At 35.8% G+C, this 23,797-nt stretch overlaps 1 protein-coding gene across 2 annotated transcripts in view; it reads right to left on the bottom strand.

Moving 5' to 3' along the window:
* The window catches only part of LOC128660694 (serpin B6), a 70,293-nt gene that overhangs the window by 14,889 nt on the left and 31,607 nt on the right, over nt 1–23,797 (bottom strand). The window contains exons 2-5 of one of the 2 annotated variants that reach the window (XM_053714650.1): nt 10,158–10,191; nt 4,785–4,976; nt 3,152–3,199; nt 2,034–2,171 (exon numbers count right to left, since the gene is read on the bottom strand). In XM_053714650.1, coding sequence (XP_053570625.1) covers nt 2,034–2,171; nt 3,152–3,199; nt 4,785–4,952 — 354 coding nt within the window. In that variant the 5' untranslated portion in view covers nt 4,953–4,976; nt 10,158–10,191. The remainder of the gene's footprint in view (nt 1–2,033; nt 2,172–3,151; nt 3,200–4,784; nt 4,977–10,157; nt 10,192–23,797) is intronic. The other variant, XM_053714651.1, reaches the window with a different exon arrangement.

Here is a 23,797-nt window from a genome sequence, read left to right as displayed (position 1 = left end):
TGCTTATGTGTATATATATATGTATGTATGTGTATGTATGTCTGTGTGTGCATGCATATGTATGTGTGGTGCGTATGTGTATGTATGTGTGTGTGCATATGTGTATATATGTGTGTGTGTGCGTATGTGTATTTATGTATGTATGTGTGTGTGCGTATGTTTATGTATGTGTGTGTGTATGTATGTGTGTGTGTGTGCATATGTGTATGTATGTCAGTGTGCGTATGTTTATGTATGTCTGTGTGTATGTGTATGTATGTATGTGTATGTTTGTATGTCTGCATATATGTATGTATGTATGTATGTGTGTACTTATGTATGTCTGTGTGTGTGTATGTATGTGTGTGTGTATGTATATATGTGTGTGTGCGTATGTATATGTATGTGTGCGTATGTGTATGTAGAATTTATGTTTCTGTGCGTATGTGTATGTATGTCTGTGTGCGTATATGTATGTATGTATGTATGTGTTTGTGTGCGCATATGTATGTATGTGTATGTATGTGTATGTTTGTATGTCTGCATATCTGTATGTATGTATGTCTGTGTGCGTATGTATGTGTGTGTGTGTCTATGTGTTTGTATGTCTGTGTATGTATGTATGTGCGTATGTATGTCTGTGTCATATGTGTATGTATGTATGTGTGTGTGTGTGTGCGTATGTATGTCTGTGTTGTATGTGTGTGTGTGTGCATATGTATGTCTGTATCGTATGTGTATGAATGTATGTGTGTGCATATATATATATATATATATGTGTGTGTGTGTATCTATGTCTGTGTCGTATGTGTATGTATGTATGTGTGTGCGTATATATATATATGTGTGTGTGTGTATGTATGTCTGTGTCTTATGTGTATGTATGTATGTATGTATGTGTGTGCGTATATGTATGTATGTGTGCGTATGTGTGTTTATGTCTATGTGAGGTCTGTCAAATTTGCGATGCATTGAAATAGTAGTATGAGCACAGAACTAAACTCTACTACTTGAGCAGATTGTGTGCACTTCTTAAATTTTGTGGTTGAGTGTTATCCAACATATCTTATGCTGCTCCCCACCATAGAAGTCTATCATCTGAGGAAGTTAATAATCCTGTGTTATCCGACAGCTGATGTTAGCAGCTTCAGACTAGTGTTCAAGCAATAAAAAATTACTTTGAACATTTGATATGAGTAGAATAAAAAAATAACAATAATATGAGTGCAATAAAAAAATAACAATAATATGAGTGCAATAAAAAAATAACAATAATATGAGTAGAATAAAAAAATAACAATAATATGAGTGCAATGAAAAAATAACAATAATATGAGTACAATAAAAAAATAACAATGAGTGCAATAATGGAAGTGTGTTTTTGAGCTACACTTGTTATCTAGACTTTTACCTTTTGCTACTATTAACCCTCAGCTGTCTGTTTGTACCCTATTTTATTTTCAGCTTCTGAAACTAGGTATGCAGTATATTTAACTTTACCAGTGGCAGCTTTTGACACATGTATTGGTTATTATCAGAAATGTAAAATGATCCACTGTGTAATGTGTTGGAAGCATTGTTTTCCCAAAAGAAGAATTCTCTCTACCAAGATTCTTACTCCTAACCATAACCTTCATTGGCCACTGGGAAGCCCGGCTGTTATAGCCTTGACCCACTACAATTAATATACTACCTTCTGTACCCTATCAACAGTTAACCCTAACATAACCTCCCCTTCATTTATTGACCATAACTGCACCATATTCACTATCACAGGCAATTCATAGTCTCACTTATACAATAACCCTTACTCCCCTACACCACTTGCGCAACCACCCTTTTACCCAAGACATACACTCCAACAAACTGCAAATGACCTATATACCAATGGATCCCCCTTCACGGTTTCATGTTAATTTTTAAATTTATGAAAAATGTGTTATGCAACTATAGAATATTTGAAACTAATGACTTTATTACTCTTGCTATCATGTTATGCATATAGAATTAAAATGATGTGCCATATTTACTAATATTTCCTTTCAACTACTTACTGTAACAATAGTGACATTGTTTTCACTGAACAGCTTATTGGCAGTTTTCAGAAGATAGCCACAGCTAGGTTGGTTGACGTCTGATAACAGCTCCTGGAAAGCTTCATGAATTTGGTCTGATGCCTCAGTACACCTTTTCTTATTAATTAAAAAAAAATCTATATCAGTTGTCATGTAACAGACGTGGAATAAAATACATTAGTGAAGTATATTCGATTATGGATTTCTAAAAGGGACATGGAACTTTCATGATTTATATGGAACAAAAATAAATAAAAAAAAACAATTGTTATCAAATTTACCTGTTGGTATTTGTCTCTTTTGCTGAAACTTTCAATGAGCATCTTGACCACTAAATGACATCATTCTTTGCAACAATGTTTACAGCAATGTTATATATAATATTTGCACAGTCCTGAGTCGACATCAGTATGCTCTCTTATATGGAGAAATGTTTCCACAAAGGGTAAATTTGATTATATACGTATATATTATAAAATTGCACACTCTAGGGCCGATTTATGAATATGCGGACGGGCTTTATCCGCTGTAGCGATCATGTCTGCTGAACATCGATAAATGCCAACAGCATACGCTGTCAGCATTTATCATTGCACAAGCATTTCACTAGAAACGTTTGTGCAATGCCGCCCCCTGCAGATTCGCAGGGGGTGTCAATCAACCCGATCGTATGCGATCAAGCGGATTGCTGTCTGCCGCCTCAGAGGTGGCGTACGAGTTAAGGAGCAGCGGTCTTAAGACTGCTGCTTCTTAACTCCTGTTTCCGGTAAGCCTGAACGCTCGTGCGGAAACAGGTGTAGACGGCCTCATTCGGTACGTGATAAATCTATATGAATTCTGAAAGTTTCCATTCCATATCCCTTTAAAATCTAACCATATGTATGGTATTTTCAGATTAAAAACAGAAACGTAAAAGAGATGTTTCAGTTTTTCACTTATTTTCTATTTAATATGATATTTGATTTGAAAGTGATGAGTGTATTGTGGCAAAATAAATAAATAAATAAATACAAATGTTATTTGTTTTATGTAAACAGATCTCAAAATCTGAGGCAGATAACAAAACAGTTTTGAGAAAGTACTAATATTATAGTTACCTTTACAAAACAACCTTTGGTTCTTCCACTTTGGTTAAACTGTAACACCTAGAAGCAAGAAAACACAATGATATATTGTTACAGGGCTGAAAAACACACAACATTATTTATATTAGAAAAATCCTTTTTTGTCTTTAAAGGGCGAGGAAACCCCAACATTTTCTTTCATGGTTTGGATAGAACATACAATTTTAAACAACTTTCCAATTTACTTCTGTTGTTAAATTTTCTTCTTTATTTTGTTATCCTTTGCTGAAGGAACATTATTGCACTACTGGCAGCTAGCTGAACACTTCTAGTTAGCCAATCACAAGAGACAAATGTGTGCAGGCACCAATTAGCAGAAGCTCCCACTAGTGTAGGATATGTGCAAATTATTTTTCAACAAGGGATACCAAGAGAACAAAGCACATTTGAAAATAGAAGTGAATTTAAAAGTGTCTTAAAATGACATGCTCTGTCTGAACCATGCAAGTTTAATTTTGACTTTCCTATCCCTTTAAAGAGCCATTATAATAAAAAAGTACATGCCTGTAATCCGTTAGAGCATGCAATTTTCTGACTATTAATCCTAGAATGTATGTTTAACCTCCGTAAAGGGGTTAAATTAACAAAACTATTAAGAAAATGAAACCGATATATATATGGATCACAGAATATGAACATATCAAGTCCTTTCTGCAGGTGTTAGTAATGCAGACAGAAAAAAGATGCAGAAGTATTAAAAAAGAAAAACTATTACAGAGCAAAAATGTTGTTAGACCCAGCACCTGATGATAATATCATCTTCAACTTAAAGGGACATAATACTCATATGCTAAATCACTTGAAACTGATGCACTATAACTGTAAAAAGCTGACAGGAAAATATCACCTGAACATCTCTATGTAAAAAAGGAAGATATTTTACCTCACAATCTCCTCAGCTCAGCAGAGTAAGTTCTGTGTAAAAAGTTATACTTCACCTGCTGCCAGCTGCAGGTAAAAATAAAAAAAAATTAAGAAATGAACAGCAGCCAATCAGCATCAGCAGTGCTGAGGTCATGAACTCTTACTGTGATCTCATGAGATTTGACTTAACTCTCATGAGATTTCATAGTAAGCTTCCTTTACCTGATTGGTGAAATGATATGAGAGTTCACAAGGCTCATCCCCGAAGATGTCCCAGGACAGACACACTAAAATGCTGCTTAGAAGTCCTTTACAATGGGAGGTGGCTACTGAGGAACTTTGGAGGTAAAATATCTTTCTTTTTTACATAGAGATGTTCAGGAGATATTTTCTAATCAGCTTTTTACAGCTATACTGCATCACTTTCAAGTGTTTAAACATTTGGGTATTATGGCCCTTTAATATTGACCCAGATTAATATTAAATAATTTTACTGTATATTAAATTAATAGATTAAATGTTAGAGCTACAAATAAGATAACATAAGATTCCGATTCAGGACAGGATTAAGGTTAGTGTGAGGGTGAAAGTAAAAACAGGGAGAGAGCTATATTTGTAGGGTTGATTATGGCCTAGATTAGGCCAGCAAATGGGTTAAATGGAATATCATCCCAACAACAATACTGTGCCAGTGTGAAATTGTTTAGTTATCATATTAAGTTGATTAACTAAATCCACTAACCTGAGACATCTGGTATCCTGTATTACCTTTTGCCCCAAGATAAACCATTGCTAGAGCAGATGAAATGCTCATAGGAGAAAAAAAGATGTTTTGCCCTGAATTGCCTTCACTTAACTTCTTGAAAAGGTCTAAAGCAAATGTGTTGTTTGATGAAATCACAGAATCCATTGTTATGTTGTGAAGGAATCTTTACTGAAAATCAAAAATAACACTCACATGTGTAAATAGGAGCGCTTTCACTATAGTTGAAAATAATGTATATATATATAAACCAAATATATGTGATAGCAAGTGTTATATTAATAAACACTACTCCGATTTGTGAAAAACATATATATAGTGCCATATGCATATAATACAAACATATAAAGTCTTATGTTAAGATATACAAATAGGCAGCTCTCCTCAGGGAGTTAGGCCGTCCACTTCAAGGAAATTCTAGAAAAAATGGAGAAGGCGCCACATAGCGTAATTCTGCAAGATATACCATACGATCATATACTGAATAGTATACACTCACATTTGGTGTAACATTGTAATGTAGTGCGAACTGGACAGACCGAATTCTTAGAGTTGTGCAGCAAAACTCTCTCCTCACGATACAGGAGCACAAAGTGTGAATGTGACTCTTCACTCACAGTAGCAGGGAAGATTGAAAGGCCTCCTTACTGCTATATACCAACCAGTGGTGGAAAGCTCACTCCATACATTAAAAAATAGCAAGTAGATAAAAACAAGTGTTTTATTTAAACACTAAGATGTCTTCCCAGCTACTGTGAGTGAAGAGTCACATTCACACTTTGTGTTCCTGTATCGTGAGGTGAGAGTTTTGCCAGACAACTCTAAGGATCCGATCTGCCCAGTTCGCACTACATTACAGTGCTTCACCAAATGTGAGTGTATACTATTCAGTATATGATCCTATGGTATATCTTGCAGAATTACGCTATGTGGCGCATTCTCCATTTTTTCTTGAATTTACTGATAATCTTAGAATATGTAATCAGAATTGCAATGTATATTATTAAATTGGGATCACAAATGATGTTTGTTATTACTGCACACAAAAATCCACAGCAGCCCAACACAACTGATCTATATAGAAATGATAAGTGTATACAATATAGAAAATCCATACTTCCTTAAAAATAGAAAGGTTTTGGATAAAGTATGTAATTAAAAACATTAAGACCCAGATTGCAAATGGATCGCTATTGGTAGCGCAGGGTGCACTATCAGATTTGCAGGACGGAGCAAGGATTAGGACACAAATTGGTATTACAAGTCCATGGTAAAGAAGAATAACCAGAGAATGTTGCTCTTATCCCTTTAGTGTGCCTGATACTTTCAATGGATATCACGACCCCGCTAAACATTATTCATATTACAATGTTGCGCTCAAGCGCTAAAAAGGTTAGTGTGACTTATGACCTGAGGTAAAGTGTTAGGGCTACAATAAAAGTATAACAAAACACAAGGAAAATATATTAAAATAAAGTATTACTCACACACACACACACATATATATATATATATATATATATATATATATACTGTATATACTGTGTACATATATATATATATATATATTTGTCTGTGTGTGTATATATATATATATATATATATGTGTGTGTGTATATTTGTATATGTTTATGCATATATGTGTATACATGTGCACACATTTACATGTATACACAGGCAAATACACATACAGTATATATCACACAAATACCTATTTATATTGGGAGCCCTTCACAGTAGGGATGGGCGAATGTTTCGCAACATTCGAAAAACGGCACAAATTTTAACACATTCGTTCGTTCGAATCGAATTTCGAATGTTTACATAACATTCTAACATTCGATTTTCGAATATTCGGTTTCGAATTTTACGATTACATTCGAAAATATTCGAATTCGAAAAATTCGAATTTAGATTGTAATAGTATTTCTAATGCTTTTTCTTTAAATGTAATATTCGAATTATGCAATATTCGAATTCGAAAAATTCGAATTTAGATTGTAATAGTATTTCTAATGCTTTTACTTTAAATGTAATATTCGAATTATGCAATATTCGAATTCGAAAAATTCGAATTTAGATTGTAATAGTATTTCTAATGCTTTTTCTTTAAATATAATATTCGAATTATGCAATACGTGTATTCGAATTCGAAAAATTCGAATTTAGATTGTAATAGTATTTCTAATGCTTTTTCTTTAAATGTAATATTCGAATTATGCAATATTCGAATTCGAAAAATTCGAATTTAGATTGTAATAGTATTTCTAATGCTTTTTCTTTAAATGTAATATTCGAATTATGCAATATTCGAATTCGAAAAATTCGAATTTAGATTGTAATAGTATTTCTAATGCTTTTTCTTTAAATGTAATATTCGAATTATGCAATACGTGTATTCGAATTCGAAAAATTCGAATTTAGGTTGTAATAGTATTTCTAATGCTTTTTCTTTAAATGTAATATTCGAATTATGCAATATTCGAATTCGAAAAATTAGAATTTAGATTGTAATAGTATTTCTAATGCTTTTTCTTTAAATGTAATATTCGAATTATGCAATACGTGTATTCGAATTCGAAAAATTCGAATTTAGATTGTAATAGTATTTCTAATGCTTTTTCTTTAAATGTAATATTCGAATTATGCAATACGTGTATTCGAATTCGAAAAATTCGAATTTAGATTGTAATAGTATTTATAATGCTTTTAAATGTAATATTCGAATTATGCAATATTCGAATTCGAAAAATTCGAATTTATATTCGAATTCGAAAAATTCGAATTTCGAATGTAGACATTCGATATAATTATAAACATTCGAATTCAAAAGTGACATTCGAAAACTGTAAATAACATTCGATTTTCGAATTTTTAAGAATATTCGTTCTTATCGACATTCGAAATTCGAAAATTTGCACATTCGCCCATCCCTACTTCACAGTCCAACACCTTTTCATACAAATTACATTTTTAAAGCAATTTAATGTTTATTTTGTTTGTTTTTTTTAATAGAAATATTTTAAATACCTTTGTATATACCTATATTTATATATAGAAGTACATTTTCTTGTATGTGAAGAACTAAGGTATTTGCAATATTTATTAATGCACCTTTGATTTTAGCACAGTTATCCTAGCGGCTAGCACACCTTCGGGTTAGTACACGAACGAAAACCAGAAAAGGCTTTTGTAGCGTGCCCCATAGAAGTCTACAGAGATAGGGTCTAGGTGCGGCTGAGCTTTCCTACCTCCAAATATTAGCTTGCCTGAGGCTTTCACTTGCATGCTAACATTTTACTTTAAAGTAACTTGTAATTCCAGCACAAGAATAGGAGTGCTATTGATTTAACTTGAGGACAGTTAGCAATCAATAGTGCTAATATTTTCGCACTCCACTTGTAATCGGAAAATAAAAATGTGTACAGATTATAATTAGTGCAACTTCTATCTTAGAGAAGAAATTATTAACAAATAATTATTAAAATATAAAGTTATATGTAGTTAAAATTAAGTACTGTACAACTGAAATGTAAAACAACATAAATATTTCTTGTAATAGAAATTGCATTTCTACAAAAAGCTATACTAGTTATTAGCTATCTTAGTATTGGATGCCACTGATTTTATTTAAAATAATGGTTTTCCTATACAATAGTATTAACTGTCACTAATGAGGGAAAACAATATCTCATACCTCCCAACATTTCAAATTTCAAAAGAGGGACCCCCCCGCGGAAAAAAATTGAAATGTGGTGGGCGGGGCTTACATAAATCATAAGACCAAAGTAATATAAATAAAATTCTAAATAAAGTCATAGATTTTAATACACTTAGGCAGCAAACGAAACACAAGCTCAAACCACTGGTATGGCTATGTGAGTTATGTATTTAATTATCCTTTGCAAAGACATTGCTAAATATTTTTATCTTAATTGGACATTTAATAATAAATTCTTTAAAACTGCTCTCGGCATTCCCCAGTAATATTCTAAATTCTGGCCTTTAAAGTCAGCAAAAATGCACAGTAGCACACTACATAGCATACACTTACACATGCAGATACACACACACTACATAGCATACACTTATACATGCATATACACACACTACATAGTATACACTTATACATGCAGATACACACACACACTACATAGCATACACTTACACATGCAGACACACACACACTACATAGCATACACTTATACATGCAGATACACACACACTACATAGCATACACTTACACATGCAGACACACACACACTACATAGCATACACTTATACATGCAGATACACACACACTACATAGCATACACTTATACATGCAGATACACACACACTACATAGCATACACTTATACATGCAGATACACACACACACTACATAGCATAAACTTATACATACAGATACACACACACAGTTATGGATACAGATAGACACACACACTACATCATATATGGGTATCTGTAATTCATTGTATGGGGTCCTGGGGTTGGCAAGCACATTAGCTGGCAGTCTGCGGCTGCCACTGTTTGTTACCCTGGTATTAGCACTGCTCATTGTATAAAACTGAAGGCATGCTAGTATTATCACTAGGGGTTAGACATCATCACTACCAGAGGTAGGTTAGAGAGGTCACCATTACCTGTGGTCAGAGTGTATACAGCCTTCTTACTCCTGCTTAACCCACACACCATTCCTTTTCCACAGGGAATTTAACAGGTATCTAACCCTGTGAGAGCAAAGCCAGCTGCTTCTGATTATGGGCCCAACAAAATTTAAATTTTTTTTTTTTTTTTCTTTTTTAAATACCTGGGGCAAATTGGGACAGATGGCTAGCAACCCGGGACAGGGGGACAGACCCCTAAAATCGGGACTGTCCTGCGAAAATCGGGACAGTTGGGGGGTATGATATCTTTCTGTCAATCTAAGTTAAAAGGACATTAAACACTCATTTTGCTTTTGTGTACAAATTGTACTTTGTCCCACACTCCCTAAAGAGACCAAAAAGGTAATTCTGTATTCTGCAAATTTTGAAACCATAGGTTACAGCTTTTGCATTTTGGCTCCACTCGGGACCGGGAGAAAAAGCACAATTTTTTACATGAAAGCAAGTGCTGGAAAATGTCTCTAATTATCATACAGCTTTCCAGACAGACAAAACTAAGATATTTTAAGATGAACATAATTTTTAAAATTGTTGAATAGTTATCAATTTTCCCAAATAATATGCTGACTACAGTGGTTGAATTAAAGAGAAAATGCTTACTTAATAGTCTCAGAATTGCATAGCTTTGACAACTGTTTAAAAAAATCAAAAACAGAATAAGACAAAGAGATGAGATACTTTACCTTGTGTGAGGATTTTCAGGTTAAGAATATTTCTCTAGAATATAAAGGTTGTAGCTTAACTTTATGTGGCAGAATAATGCAACATACACTTCCCATTTTTTGCTTCCTTTAGTATTTTTTTTTTTTCATTTTCACAATTTTTTAAAGATATTTCTTAATAATGCATTTAACGGCTTCATCTCCATTTCACACCCCTAAATCTATTTTCACTCCTTGCATTTACCCATCAAGTTTACTACTTTTTCTAGAAGGTTTTCACACAAATAATACTTTGTTTATTTTTTTAATTGTTCAGCTGAACAATAACAACTTTTCAGAAATATACATATATGGGAAAAGCCAACATAAATATAAACATTTTTTTAAATCATTTTTCTATTCCATACATGTTAAACAACAGCAAGGGAGTCATTATTTCCTAAATATTTAAAACACACACTTTATAGTTCTGTTTAGCATCTGCCCATCTTACTAAATCACCAACATTTATGAATGGGATACTTAAGTCAATAAATAAAAAATAAAACAAATATATAGCAGATTAAATGTAATTCTTTTGGTTGTTTTATGCAATTCTACAATGTATGCAGAATATGAGCAGGAACAAAATATGTAACCATGAAACATTACAGAAACGTATTTCATAGAGGGGTGACAACACTATTTGACAAAGTGTGCACGTTGCTATGTGTAACCAAGCAATGCTGCTGAGCTCTCTAGCTGTGCGGCTTCTCCCCAGCATTGCTACAATGCAGGCACAATGCTTCTTGTGTGAGAGATAGGCAGATGCTTGGAATCTACGGAGCCCCACTGATGCCACTTTAAAAAGAAAAACAATAAACTTTCCCACACTGTAATACACCATACTCACAATGTAATACATTGTAAGCATGACATACTAAACAATTACTATAATTTAACTATTTTGTGTGCACTTGACAAACATTAATGCATGTGCACAAAATAAGTGTTCCATAAGATGTAGTTACATTGTAGTTACATGGTCACACGAGAGAAGGGGCAGCATTACACACTGAAATTCGATGCAAAGCCGGTTGGACAAGTTCTCAAGTTAAGAACCTTGTCCACACCGGCTTTGTACATGGAGACCATAGACCATAGACCTTAAAGGGACATAAGAGCTAATGATAAATCTTTCTCATTACTTGAGATTAAATACTATTTCCTCTATACTGAAAAGGTGACCTTTTGACATAAATAATTTTCTTGGAGAAAATATCTATAGTTAATTTGACTTAGAAGCTCCTGCCTGGTACTTGATTGTACTTTGTCTACAAGAACCCCTAAATCTATTTCCAAGTAAAGTTTAAGCTATGACTTCTGTCAAGAACAGACCAGACATGCTTAGTTCTCATGTTGGCCAAGTTGTCCTACTCAAGTGGACCTGTATAATGGAAGATTGCATTTGCATTACATCACTTGCTTTATGGGTGCATAACAGAAGGATATTCTAAGTTCAAGGTGTTACAGATGGCAGACAATTCTATCACATACACAGCACATTTACAAATACAAAATTAAGATGCTATGTATTGTCCATGTTGTACTTGCTCAATGTTGAATAAGTTTTTATGATTTCTATAGGGTGCTTCTTAAAGGAGAACATGCTTAAAGCGATAGTAAACCACAACATTTTATTTTATAAATCAGATAGAACATACAATGTTAAACAAATTTGCAATTCACTTCTATTATCAAATTTGCTTCATACTCTCGTTATCCATTGCTGAAGGGACAGCATTGCACTACTGGCAGGAAGCTGAACACATCTAGTTATCCAATCACAAGAGACAAATGTGTGCAGGCACCAATTAGCAGCAGCTCCCACTAGTGTAGGATATGTGCATATTCTTTTTTAACAACTAAGAGAACAAAGCAAATTTGAAAATAGAAGTGACTTTAAAAGTGTCTTAAAATTACATGCTCTATCTGAATCATGCAAGTTTAATTTTGACTTTCCTATCCCTTTAAGAGAATAGGAAAAAATAGTATTGGGGCAGAGATTTCAAATTGAGGCTATCCTCAAAATGCAGGGTGGCTGGGAACTTTGTCATAAAGATGAGAGCACCTGATTTGGGTATCTGCATTAGTCACTTCAATTAATAATTAATTTTGGCCAATTTGTAAGTCAGTTATGCTCTAAAAATGTCTTTTGCACTTCCTCAGTGCTACCTCCAGGTATGCTCCTGTTTTGCATCAAGATAATAATTGGAAGTCACAGCAGCAATGGAACATGTGAGGTGGTTCAACAGGACCATTTATGGCCTCAGTTACTACAAGTGATGCAGCGTTGTGGATGGAATATTTTTGTGTAGAAGTCTTTGTCTGCCTTCTTGCTTATAGTGTTTATATCTTAGTAGCAACCAATTTTATTTCCCCAAAAGGTCCATTATAACCACCTGCAGCAGCCCCACCCCCCACACACATGTATTCATATAATATTTCATTTTTCTTAAGCTTATTTATTGTATTATTTTTCTTCTTATTTTTTTTTTACAAGATTATAATTCATTCACAAGCCTTGACAATCCATTTTGACTTGTTTCAAATGTCATATTGTGGCTGTTTGGTCTATTTAAAAATGTTAATTAGAAAATTATGTAAAATGGCATGAATAGGTTAGAGGTATAACATAGAAACATAGGCAAACACAGTTTGATTATGAAACAGTAAGGATCTATTGACATTATTTAAAGGACACTAAGAGGCCTACTTATCAAGCTGTCAACTTACTTGCATTCAACGGCACCAATACGCTCGCCTGACATCACCTAACATCGCGGCCGCAGACCTAAATACGCTCTCCTTATTTATATAAAAAGCTGTGAAAAAGCAGCGCACCAAGTATGGGGCGATGAGCAGCGGACCGTTGTTAACTAACAGTCATCAATCTCGCTGCTATTGGGCTTTTTCACAGATGTATTTGTATACTGTCACTAAGCACTGCCACTATATTAAACTGTTTAACCCCTATCCCGCTGCTCCCGGACCCCGCCGCAACTAAATAAAGTTATTAACCCCTAAACCGCCGCTCTCGGACCCCGCCGCAACTAACTAAAGGTATTAACCCCTAAACCTCTGGCCTCCCACATCACTACCACTTACTAAACCTATTAACCCCTAAACCGGCAACCCCCCACATCGCCATAAACTAAATTAAACTATTAACCCCTAAACCTAACAACCCGCTAGCTTTATATTAAATATTAACTCATTCCTATTTATAATAAATTTAAACTTACCTTTAGATTTAAATTAAACTATATTCAACTATTAATTAATCTACCCTAACCGCCTGCCCCCCCTGCCCACTACCAACCTCACTGCTCAAATTATTGCTGATCACTTCAAAAATAAAATTGACACCATTAGAAAAGAGATCTGCACCTCGCACCCCGCAAACCCAGCGATCCTACCCACCCCTTCTATTAACAAAAATCTATGCTACTTCCCTCCTGTAACAGAGGAAGAAGACTCTGCACTCCTATCCTTGGCTCTTCTCACAACCTGCCCACTTGACCCTTTTCCTTCACAACTTATTCCCTCTCTCTCTGCTTCCCTAACCCCTACCCTAACTCATCTCTTTAACCAATCTCTCACTGCTGGCACATTTTCTGACACATTCAAGCATGCGTCAATCATACCAATCCTTAAAAAGCCCTCGCTTGACCCCTCCACACCTTCTAACTATCAACCGGTCTCCTTACTTCCCTTTGCTTCAAAATTATTGGAACGACTAGTCTATAATCGGCTAACTCAATTTCTCACAACTAACTCCTTACTTGATCCACTACAATCTGGTTTCCGCCCTAAACACTCAACAGAAACCGCTCTTGCTAAAGTAACAAATGACCTGTTATCAGCTAAAGCAAAAGGCCATTACTCCTTACTAATACTTCTTGACCTGTCCGCAGCTTTTGACACAGTTGACCATCCTCTCCTCCTAAAAATACTACATTAATTTGGCATCCAAGACACAGCCCTCTCCTGGTTTGCATCATATCTTTCAAACCGCTCGTTTTCAGTTTCCTTTAACAACATATGTTGTGATCCTATGCCTCTCTCAGTTGGAGTACCGCAAGCTTCTGTCTTGGGCCCCTTGCTTTTCTCTCTTTATACATCCTGCCTTGGAAAACTTATAGCCTCCTTTGGATTCCAGTACCACCTATATGCTGATGATACCCAAATCTATCATTCCTCTCCTGATATCTCTCCCTCTTTACTCAACCAGATTTCTGACTGCCTCTCTGCAATTTTCTCTTGGATGTCTTCACACTACCTCCAACTCAATCTGTCCAAAACTGAGCTGTTTCTTATTCCCCCCTCTTCGAGACATACGACACCTGACATTTCTCTGATGGTTGGAGACTCTATTCTCAACACCTCATCCCAGGTCCGTTGCCTTGGGGTCACACTAGACTCAGAACTCACATTCAACCCACATATACAAACGCTTACCAAATCCTGCCGTTCACACCTACGCAACATTTCCAGAATTCGTCCCTTCCTTACTCAAAAAACTACAAAAATACTTATTCATTCCCTCATCCTGTCACGCATTGATTATTGCAATATACTCCTAAATGGCCTTCCAAAACACTGCCTCTCCTCCCTCCAATCTATTATGAATGCTTCTGCTAGACTCATCCACCTAAGTCGATGATCTACATCAGCTGCTCCGCTCTGCCAGTCTCTACACTGGCTCCCCGTACACTCCAGAATACAATTTAAAGTATTAGCCCTAACCTACAAAGCACTCAACAGTCTAACTCCCAACTATATTTCCTCTCTCATCGTGAAATATTCCCCATCCCGTCCTCTTTGATCAACCTCTGACCTACGTCTCTACACTCCTGTTATCTCTACCTCCCACTCCCGCCTCCAAGACTTCGCACGTGCTGCTCCTATCCTCTGGAACTCTCTGCCCCGCTCCATTAGACTGTCTCCAACCTTGTATAGCTTCAGACGATCCTTGAAAACCCAACTATTCAGAGAGGCTTACCATCTCTCCTCCATCCCGCATCCTAACCAAACTAATACATGTACATGAACTGCCTGACTCACTGCTGCAAATACAACCGATGTAACAAGCTACCCCAACCTTATGTCTCTGCACCCTAAACCTATAGACTGTGAGCTCTCCAGAGCAGGGCCCTCTTCCTCCTGTGCTAGATTTGTTTAGTTTTTTTATGTTTTGTATTTTATCACAAATCTTTGTCATTGTATACCCCTATCATTGTACTCAGCGCTATGGAATTTGGTGGCGCTATACAAATAAATGATAATAATAATAATTTTTTTTTAGTTTTTTTTTAGAAGACATCCCAAAGTATTGATCTAGGCCCATTTTGGTATATTTCATGCCACCATTTCACCGCCAAATGCGATCAAATAAAAAAAAAACGTTCACTTTTTCACAATTTTTTTCACAAACTTTAGGTTTCCCACTGAAATTATTTACAAACAGCTTGTGCAATGATGGCACACATGGTTGTAAATGCTTCTCTGGGATCCCCTTTGTTCAAAAATAGCAGACATATATGGCTTTGGCATTGCTTTTTGGTAATTAGAATGCCGCTAAATGCCACTGCGCACCACACGTGTATTATGCCCAGCAGTGAAGGGGTTAATTAGGGAGCTTGTAGGGTTAATTTTAGCTTTAGTGTAGTGTAGTAGACAACCCAAAGTATTGATCTAGGCCCATTTTGGTATATTTCATGCCACCATTTCACCGCAAAATGCGATCAAATAAAAAAAAATCGTTCACTTTTTCACAAATTTTAGGTTTCTCACTGAAATTATTTACAAACAGCTTGTCCAATTGTGGCACATATGGTTGTAAATGCTTCTCTGGGATCCCCTTTGTTCATAAATAGAAGACTTATATGGCTTTGGCATTGCTTTTTGGTAATTAGAAGGCCGCTTAATGCCACTGCGCACCACACGTGTATTATGCCCAGCAGTGAAGGGGTTAATTAGGTAGCTTGTAGGGAGCTTGCGGGGTTAATTTTAGGTTTAGTGTAGAGATCAGCCTCCCACCTTAGACATCCCCATCCCCTAATCCCTCCCAAACAGCTCTCTTCCCTCCCCCATCCCACAATTGTCCCCGACATCTTAAATACTGGCAGAAGGTCTGCCAGTACTAAAATAAGTTGTTGTTTTTTTTTAAAAAACCCCCACGTATTCTGCTGTGTATAATCCCCCCTTAGCCACCAACCTCTCTGACCCCCCCAAACAGCTCTCTAACCCTCCCCCTCTACCTTATTGTGCACCATCTTGGGTACTGGCAGCTGTCTGCCAGTACCAGTTTACAATAAAATGTTGGCTTTTTTTTTTTTAATATTTTTCTGTAGTGTAGCTTCCCCCCTCAAAAACCAACCCCCACCCCCTCCCAGATCTCTTAGATTAAAATTCACACCCTCCTCTCTACCACTTTATTTACTAAAAAGGTCTCATAGTGTAGTGTTCCCACCCACTCCCGCCCCGTGCATGTGCCCGGCCACTGCCCCCGTGCATGCGCGTGCATCCGTTTGCGATCCCGCCACCCTCTTACTCCTGGATTACATCTATGGACATCCACCTGCCTCCCACATCGCCTCCCACCCACCAACGATCACGACCTTCGATGCCCGATGCAGAGAGGGTCAAAGAGTGGCTCTTTCTGCATTGGGTGGCTAAGAAGTGTTATTGCAGGATGCCTCAATATCGAGGCATCACTGTAATAACATGAAAGCGGCTTAAAGCGATCAGCGCTTCCACCGCTTTCAAAGACCAAGATGTATGGGGTACGTCCTCGGTCGTTAACTGCATTTTTTTGCTGGACGTACCCCATACGTCTTGGTCGGTAAGGGGTTAACCGCCCCTTAGACTACACAATTCTGTGTGTGCATGCTCATTTAACCACTCCTTCGACTACACAATTCTGTGTGTGCATGCTCATTTAACCACTCCTTAGACTACACAATTATGTGTGTGCATGCTCATGTAACCACTCCTTAGACTACACAATTATGTGTGTGCATGGTCATATAACTACTCAGACCACACAATTATGTGTGTGCAGGCTAATTTAACCACTCATTAGACTACACAATTCTGTGTGTGCATGATCATTTAGCCACTCCTTAGACTACACAATTCTGTGTGTGAATGCTTATTTCCCCACTCCTTAGAGGGAAGGTGAGGGGGCCCCTACACTACAGAAAAAAAAATATGGAAAATTAGAAGCCAATAACAAAAATGGTGGTAGGCAGTGGAATAGGGGGGGGGGGGGAAAGTGAGCTGTTGGGGGAAGATCAAGGAGGTGGGAGGGTGAGGAGGAACCCTTACACTAAATAAATAAATAAAACATTTTTTTTAAAAAGCCGTAAACTGCATATTGGCAGACTGTATGCAAGTACCTAAGATAGTGGTGACCAGTAGGGGGAGGAGGAAAGAGAGCTGTTTGAGAGGGATAAGCTAGAGATCAGGAGGTGGGATGTGTCAGGTGGGAAGGTAATCTCTACAGTACACTGCAGCAAAATTTAACCTTACAAACTACCTGATTTACCCCATTCGTTCTCCCAGGAATTTTAAGTGTGGTGCACAGCTGCAATAAGTGGCCTTCGAATTGTCATAAACCAAAGCCAAAGATATGTATGTCTGCTATTTCTGAACAAAGGGGATCCCAGTTAAACTTTTGCAACCATTATGGCTGCAGTAGTTGTGCGTAAATAATTTCAACGAGAAACCCAAAATGTTAATTGTTTTTATATTATAGAATTTGTTGGCCTAATAGTGGCATCAAATATAACAAAAATTGGCCTAGATTAAAACCTTGGATTGTCAACTTTAAAAATATATATAGTTTTCATAGGAAAATAAAAAAAATAAAGCCTTTATTTTTGTTTAAACTGATTGATAGCAAAAATGCTAAAAATTCTTCAGTACTTTGGGCAAATTTTCCTCTGAAATTCCCTGTAGTGAAGGGGTTAAGTAAAGGGATGTTAAACACATGGGCATCAACAAGGGGGGGGGCAAGAGGGGGAATTTGCCCCCCTCTGGATTTTCCTACCCACCTGGAGTAAAACTGCAGAAAAAAGACAATTTAATTTCCGTTTCTATGTCTTTTAATCCTTTGAATGTAATTCAGTTTCAGAGGAAGAAACACAGTATTCTGGGAGTTACAAAGCATTCTGGAATTTATAGTTCACTAGATGTCTCTCAGTATTGTGCCACTGCAGTTCTGGACTCAAATTCCCAGCATACATTGTACAGTTAGTTCCCTCCCTTGCTTACTCCAGGGAAGGAACATTGAATAGCAAATGAATAATGTGTAAGCCTGTTGTTATATAAAATCACTGATCATGTTGCTCTTTACTTGTAAATACATTTGTATTTTTGACATATTGCTGGAAATAAGCATAAAATAGACAAGCTGTACACTGTTCTGTATGTGTAAGTTTGCTGTTATATAAAATCATATAAAGCGAGGAAGAAGAAAACGCTGAGTCCCATAGTATGTAAATCCTTAGTTTATTGGATCCGAGCCATAGGGTACAAGAAGGTGCTCCCTAATATCTGATGTGTTTCACGCATGTGTACATGCGCTTCATCAGAGATCTTATATAAAATCACGTACTATGTTGTTCTCTACTTTTGTATAAATTTGTATTTCTAAAATATTGCTGGAGATAAGCATAAAAACAGACAAGTTGTATACAGGTTTGTATGTTACTAGAGAAGGAACACTTCATAGCAAATGGATAATGTGTAAGCCTGTTATAAAATCACTGATCATGTTGCTGTTGTAAATAAATTTGTATTTCTGAGATATTGCTGGGAACATGGTTTACTGTATTGATCAGTGTCTTGTCTTGTAGTTTGCTTTTAAAGTGATTGTAAAGTTTAACTAATTAAAAATTAAATTAAAAATGCTCATTTAACTTATCCTTAGACTACACAATTCTGTGTGTGCATGATCATTTAACCACTCCTTAGACTACACAATTCTGTGTGTGCATGATCATTTAACCACTCCTTAGACTACACAATTCTGTGTGTGCATGATCATTTAACCACTCCTTAGACTACACAATTCTGTGTGTGCATGATCATTTAACCACTCCTTAGACTACACAATTCTGTGTGTGCATGCTCTTTTAACCACTCCTTAGACTACAGAATTCTGAGACTTATTGCTGCCTAAGAAAATTCTACTTGCAGTTAAATAAAAACAGGCTGTAAGCCAAAAGTGTCAGAGAGAGAAGGGTGGTTGTAAAATAGCGCCAAAAATGTCTCTTAGTTTCAAATATGCTTTCAGCTGGCTCTGACTACTGCTAATAAAAGGGGCTACTCACTTTCATCATAGTGAGAAAGAAAAAAGAATAGACAAGACAGTGGTTATTATTAGCGCTTCCAGAGACCAGTGTTAGCATATGTATCCTCATATGAAATTTAATGTGAAGAAAGAAGAAATTTATATTTTTATATGAAATATTAAGAAATTGAATGAATGTATGAATGAAAAAACAGTCCTCTTTCTTGTTTCCAGTATTAAACCTCCAATCCTATACGTCAATAGGCTTTAAATGATTCGTCCTTAATAATCTGTCTAAGAGATTTGTCTAAAGCCCCCAGGACGCTCAGTGTATATTGTACACGGAGCGTTTGTGGAATTTAAAAATTGGTTTCTTGATTGACTCAATAAGGACTAATTAATTGGAGGATTATTTTTGACATTTCTGGAAGTGGGATTTTTATATATATATGTGTCAACTGATAAAATGGGCAATGTATACAAAGGCGAGTGTCTTACAATTAATATTATGAAGCACAGATACAATTATGTATTAATAAACTATAGTTTTTTTTAATAAAACTTTTTTACTTTACATAACGAATATTTCCATTTGTTGATGACATTAGTAATTTGACTAAATGTATTTGTCATTATAATTATGTTAAAATTATATTAAAATCTATTAACATATATTTAAATATATTAAAATATTTGTTATTTTTTTTTTTTTTTGTTATTTAAAACCCCCCAAAAACAACTGGCTTTAAAGGAATGCTGCTAGATCCACATCAGTATTTAAGCCATATGGTTTTCTGGTCTTTAGTTTATAGATCCAGAAGGTTTCCCTTTTTCTTAGTTGTAGTAGTCAGAGCTTTCTGTGTGTGGAATATGTTCTATTGCTTTGATTTTAAACTCATCTGTTCTTTTGTTATGGAACTCCTCAAAATGTGCACCAATTCTATATTCTCTTTCTTTACTTTCAATATTTTTGATGTGTTCCAATGCTCTTGTTTTTAGGGTCCTCTTTATTCTTCCAAGACTTATTACAGCTGCAAGTTAGCTGATATACCACGTATTTTGATTTGCAATTTATGAGGCTTGCAATTTTGAATTTTCTATTTTCCTTATCTGTTATCCATTTGTTCTCTTCCTTGTTTTTGCTAGTATGTTTACAACATACGCAATTTTTTCTGTTACATTTTAAGAAAGCCTTTAGTTTGGGAATTAAGCCATGTATTTTGTTTTGCGGGTTGATCCCTTTTGTTTTGCAGGTTGATCCCTTTTGAGTTTTGTAGGTGCCAAAATATTCTTGAAATTTATATTTTTCTTATATGTAATTTTAGGAAATTTGGGTATGTGTTCTTTAAGAAAAGGATCTTTTTCTAAAATGTGCCAATGTTTCTTTAGCACTTTTTTTTATATTGCTGGTGGCATTATTGTAAGTAGTTATGAATTTTGGCAATTTATGTTCCAAAAGGTTGATTGCTGAGACTAGAATTCTTTTGTTGTTTTTTGGTTTGAAATGTGTTTAGTAAATCTTCTCTTTTCAGCTCTTTTACCTTTTCATAAGCCTTGTCCACTGTTCCTTTGTCATATTTTCTACTGTGGAATTTGTCTTTGAGTAATCCTGCCGCTTGTTTGAAATCCTCAGTTTTTGTGCAATTCCGTTTGATGCGTTAAAATTGTCCATATGGAATATTCCTGATCCAATTTTTGTGATGGTTACTCCTTGCGTGCAGGTATCCATTAGTGTCATTAGTGTCTGTATCTTTCGTGTAAATCTTGGTTTCAATTTGTCTTCTATGAAGATAGTGATATCTAGAAAATGTGTTTCATTCTTATTCCATAGTTTTGTGAATTTGATATTCAAATTCTTTTTATTTATGGTATTCATGAATTCATCAAAGCTTTTTTCACTTCCTTTCCAAATTATAACTATGTTGTCTATGAATCTCTTCCACATGACTATATTCTGTATGTAATTATTATTTGTCCAGATATATTGTTGTTCGAAATTTCCCATGTAAATATTTGCGAAACTGGGGGCAAATTTTGTGCCCATCGCTGTGCCGTATTTTTGTAAGTACATGGTGCCCTCAAATTCAGAAGGAGATAAATTTATAGATGCAACAGATACACCTAACATAGAAGTATTCCCTGTCTCCAAATCAACTAATAGATTTTTTGGAAGCACAGACAAAAATGTAAAACCAACTACAGAAACAGGAGCTATCCCCAAAAATACTCAAAAAACAAAATCTACTGAAAAAATAAATTTTAGTAGCAATAACAAAGGATATAAACAGAATTCATTTAGACCAAACCAGACAAACAGAAACAATTACAATACGATCGATAGAGATTGGCAATATCAAAGACATAAAAATAGAAGTAGAAATTATAATTATGATTTCAATCACACTTATGACAATTACACAAATCGCACAAATAGATGGTCAAACCAAATAGGAGAAATAAACTATGTCAGAGAAAATTAACACTTCAATGTCATTTTCAAAAAAATAAAAGCGTTTATAATGAAAGTGAAGATCAGACATTGGAAGGAAATACAAAAATACAAATCTAAATAGGGATCGACATAAGGAATTAACAAACAACATCACTCTAACACAAGGGGATCAACAAACATTAGACACCCTAGATAGCCTAGAGAAAGAAAACCCTATCAAAATAAATGACGAAAGAATTATAAGGCATAGTCATTTTAAACCAATATCTACTTTTTATCCCATACACTCCAAGGGAATATTTCTTTATTTGAAGATTTAGTACTGAACGATCTTGAAACAATGTGCAAAAATTTCAAATTAAAGGAGAAATATATAACTAATAAAGAAGAAAAAATATTATCGGATCTAAGTAAGAACCATAATTTAGTTTTTAGGGAGGCAGATAAAGGAGGTTCGATTGTTGTACAAAATAAAAGTAATTACATTAAAGAAGCAACTCAAATATTATCCAACCTAGATACATATGAAATACTAATAAATGACCCAACAAAGAATTTTTCTGGGGAATACAACAAGCTAATTACTAAGGCTAAAAACAGATCTCTTTTAAATATCGATGAATACAAATTTTTAAGTCTAGATAATCCAAAAGTGGCTACTTTTTACCATCTGCCAAAAATACATAAATATAAAATAAACCCACCAGGGCGACCAATAATTTCTGGGATAAATAGTCTAACAAGCAATCTGTCAGAATATGTAGATCATTATCTCCAACCTATAATTCCCCCTATAAAATCTTATATTCAAGAAACTCCACATCTCCTATCGTTACTAAAAAATATAGAATGGAAAGATAGTTATTCTCTTCTCTAGTCACATTGGACATCACAGCACTATATACATCAATACCACATTCAATGGGTATACTAGCTGTAAAAGATGTTCTAACTACAGAAACAAATATTATAAGTGAACAGATAACTTTTATTGAAGAATCCATTCATTTTATCCTCACTTAGAATTTTTTTGAATTTGAGGGCACCATATACTTACAAAAATGCTTTACAGCGATGGGCACAAAATTTGCCCCCAGTTTCGCGAATATTTACATGGGAAATTTCGAACAACAATATATCTGGACAAATAATAATTACATACAGAGGGGGGTAGTTATCAAGCCGTCAACCTCAAATACGCTGGAATTCCGCAGCGTATTTGTGGCGAGGCTGATTCGCCTTAGTTATCAAAGGCTAGAGACCGGCAAAAGTAGAATTTAGTGACGTAAGCTTCGATCCGCCGGACTCAGTCCAACACAGATCAATTCTTACGTCACTCCAGATGTTCCGCACACAAGTGCGGCACAATCTGACTACTTTTGCTAGTTATCAAAAAACTAGCAGGTACGCTCGGCACTTTTCTGGCCCAGCGTACCTGGTTTTCAAACCGCCGCCCTGGAGGTGGCGGATCCCATAGGAATCAATGGGAGTCTGACCATAGCGAAAGTTCATGTTCGCTGCTGCCAGACATCCCATTGATTCCTATGGGAGATGTCTGCACCTAACACCCTAACATGTACCCCGAGTCTAAACACCCCTAATCTGTCCCCCCCTACACCGCCGCAACTAAATAAAGTTATTACCCCCTAAACCGCCGCTCCCGGAGCCCACCACCACTCTAATAAACTTATTAACCCCTAAACCGCCGCTCCCGGAGCCCACCGCAACTATAATAAACTGATTAACACCTAAACCGCCGCTCCCGGACGCGCCGCCACTATAATAAATATGTTAACCCCCTATACCGGCGCCCCCGGAGCCCCCCGCAACTAAATAAAGTTAGTAACCCCTATACCGCCGCTCCTAGAC

This window comes from Bombina bombina, chromosome 5 (assembly GCF_027579735.1).
Source record: "Bombina bombina isolate aBomBom1 chromosome 5, aBomBom1.pri, whole genome shotgun sequence".
Classification (NCBI taxonomy): Eukaryota; Metazoa; Chordata; class Amphibia; order Anura; family Bombinatoridae; genus Bombina; species Bombina bombina.
Note: the sequence above shows the minus strand (reverse complement) of the source record. Positions and strands in the feature narration are given on the sequence as shown.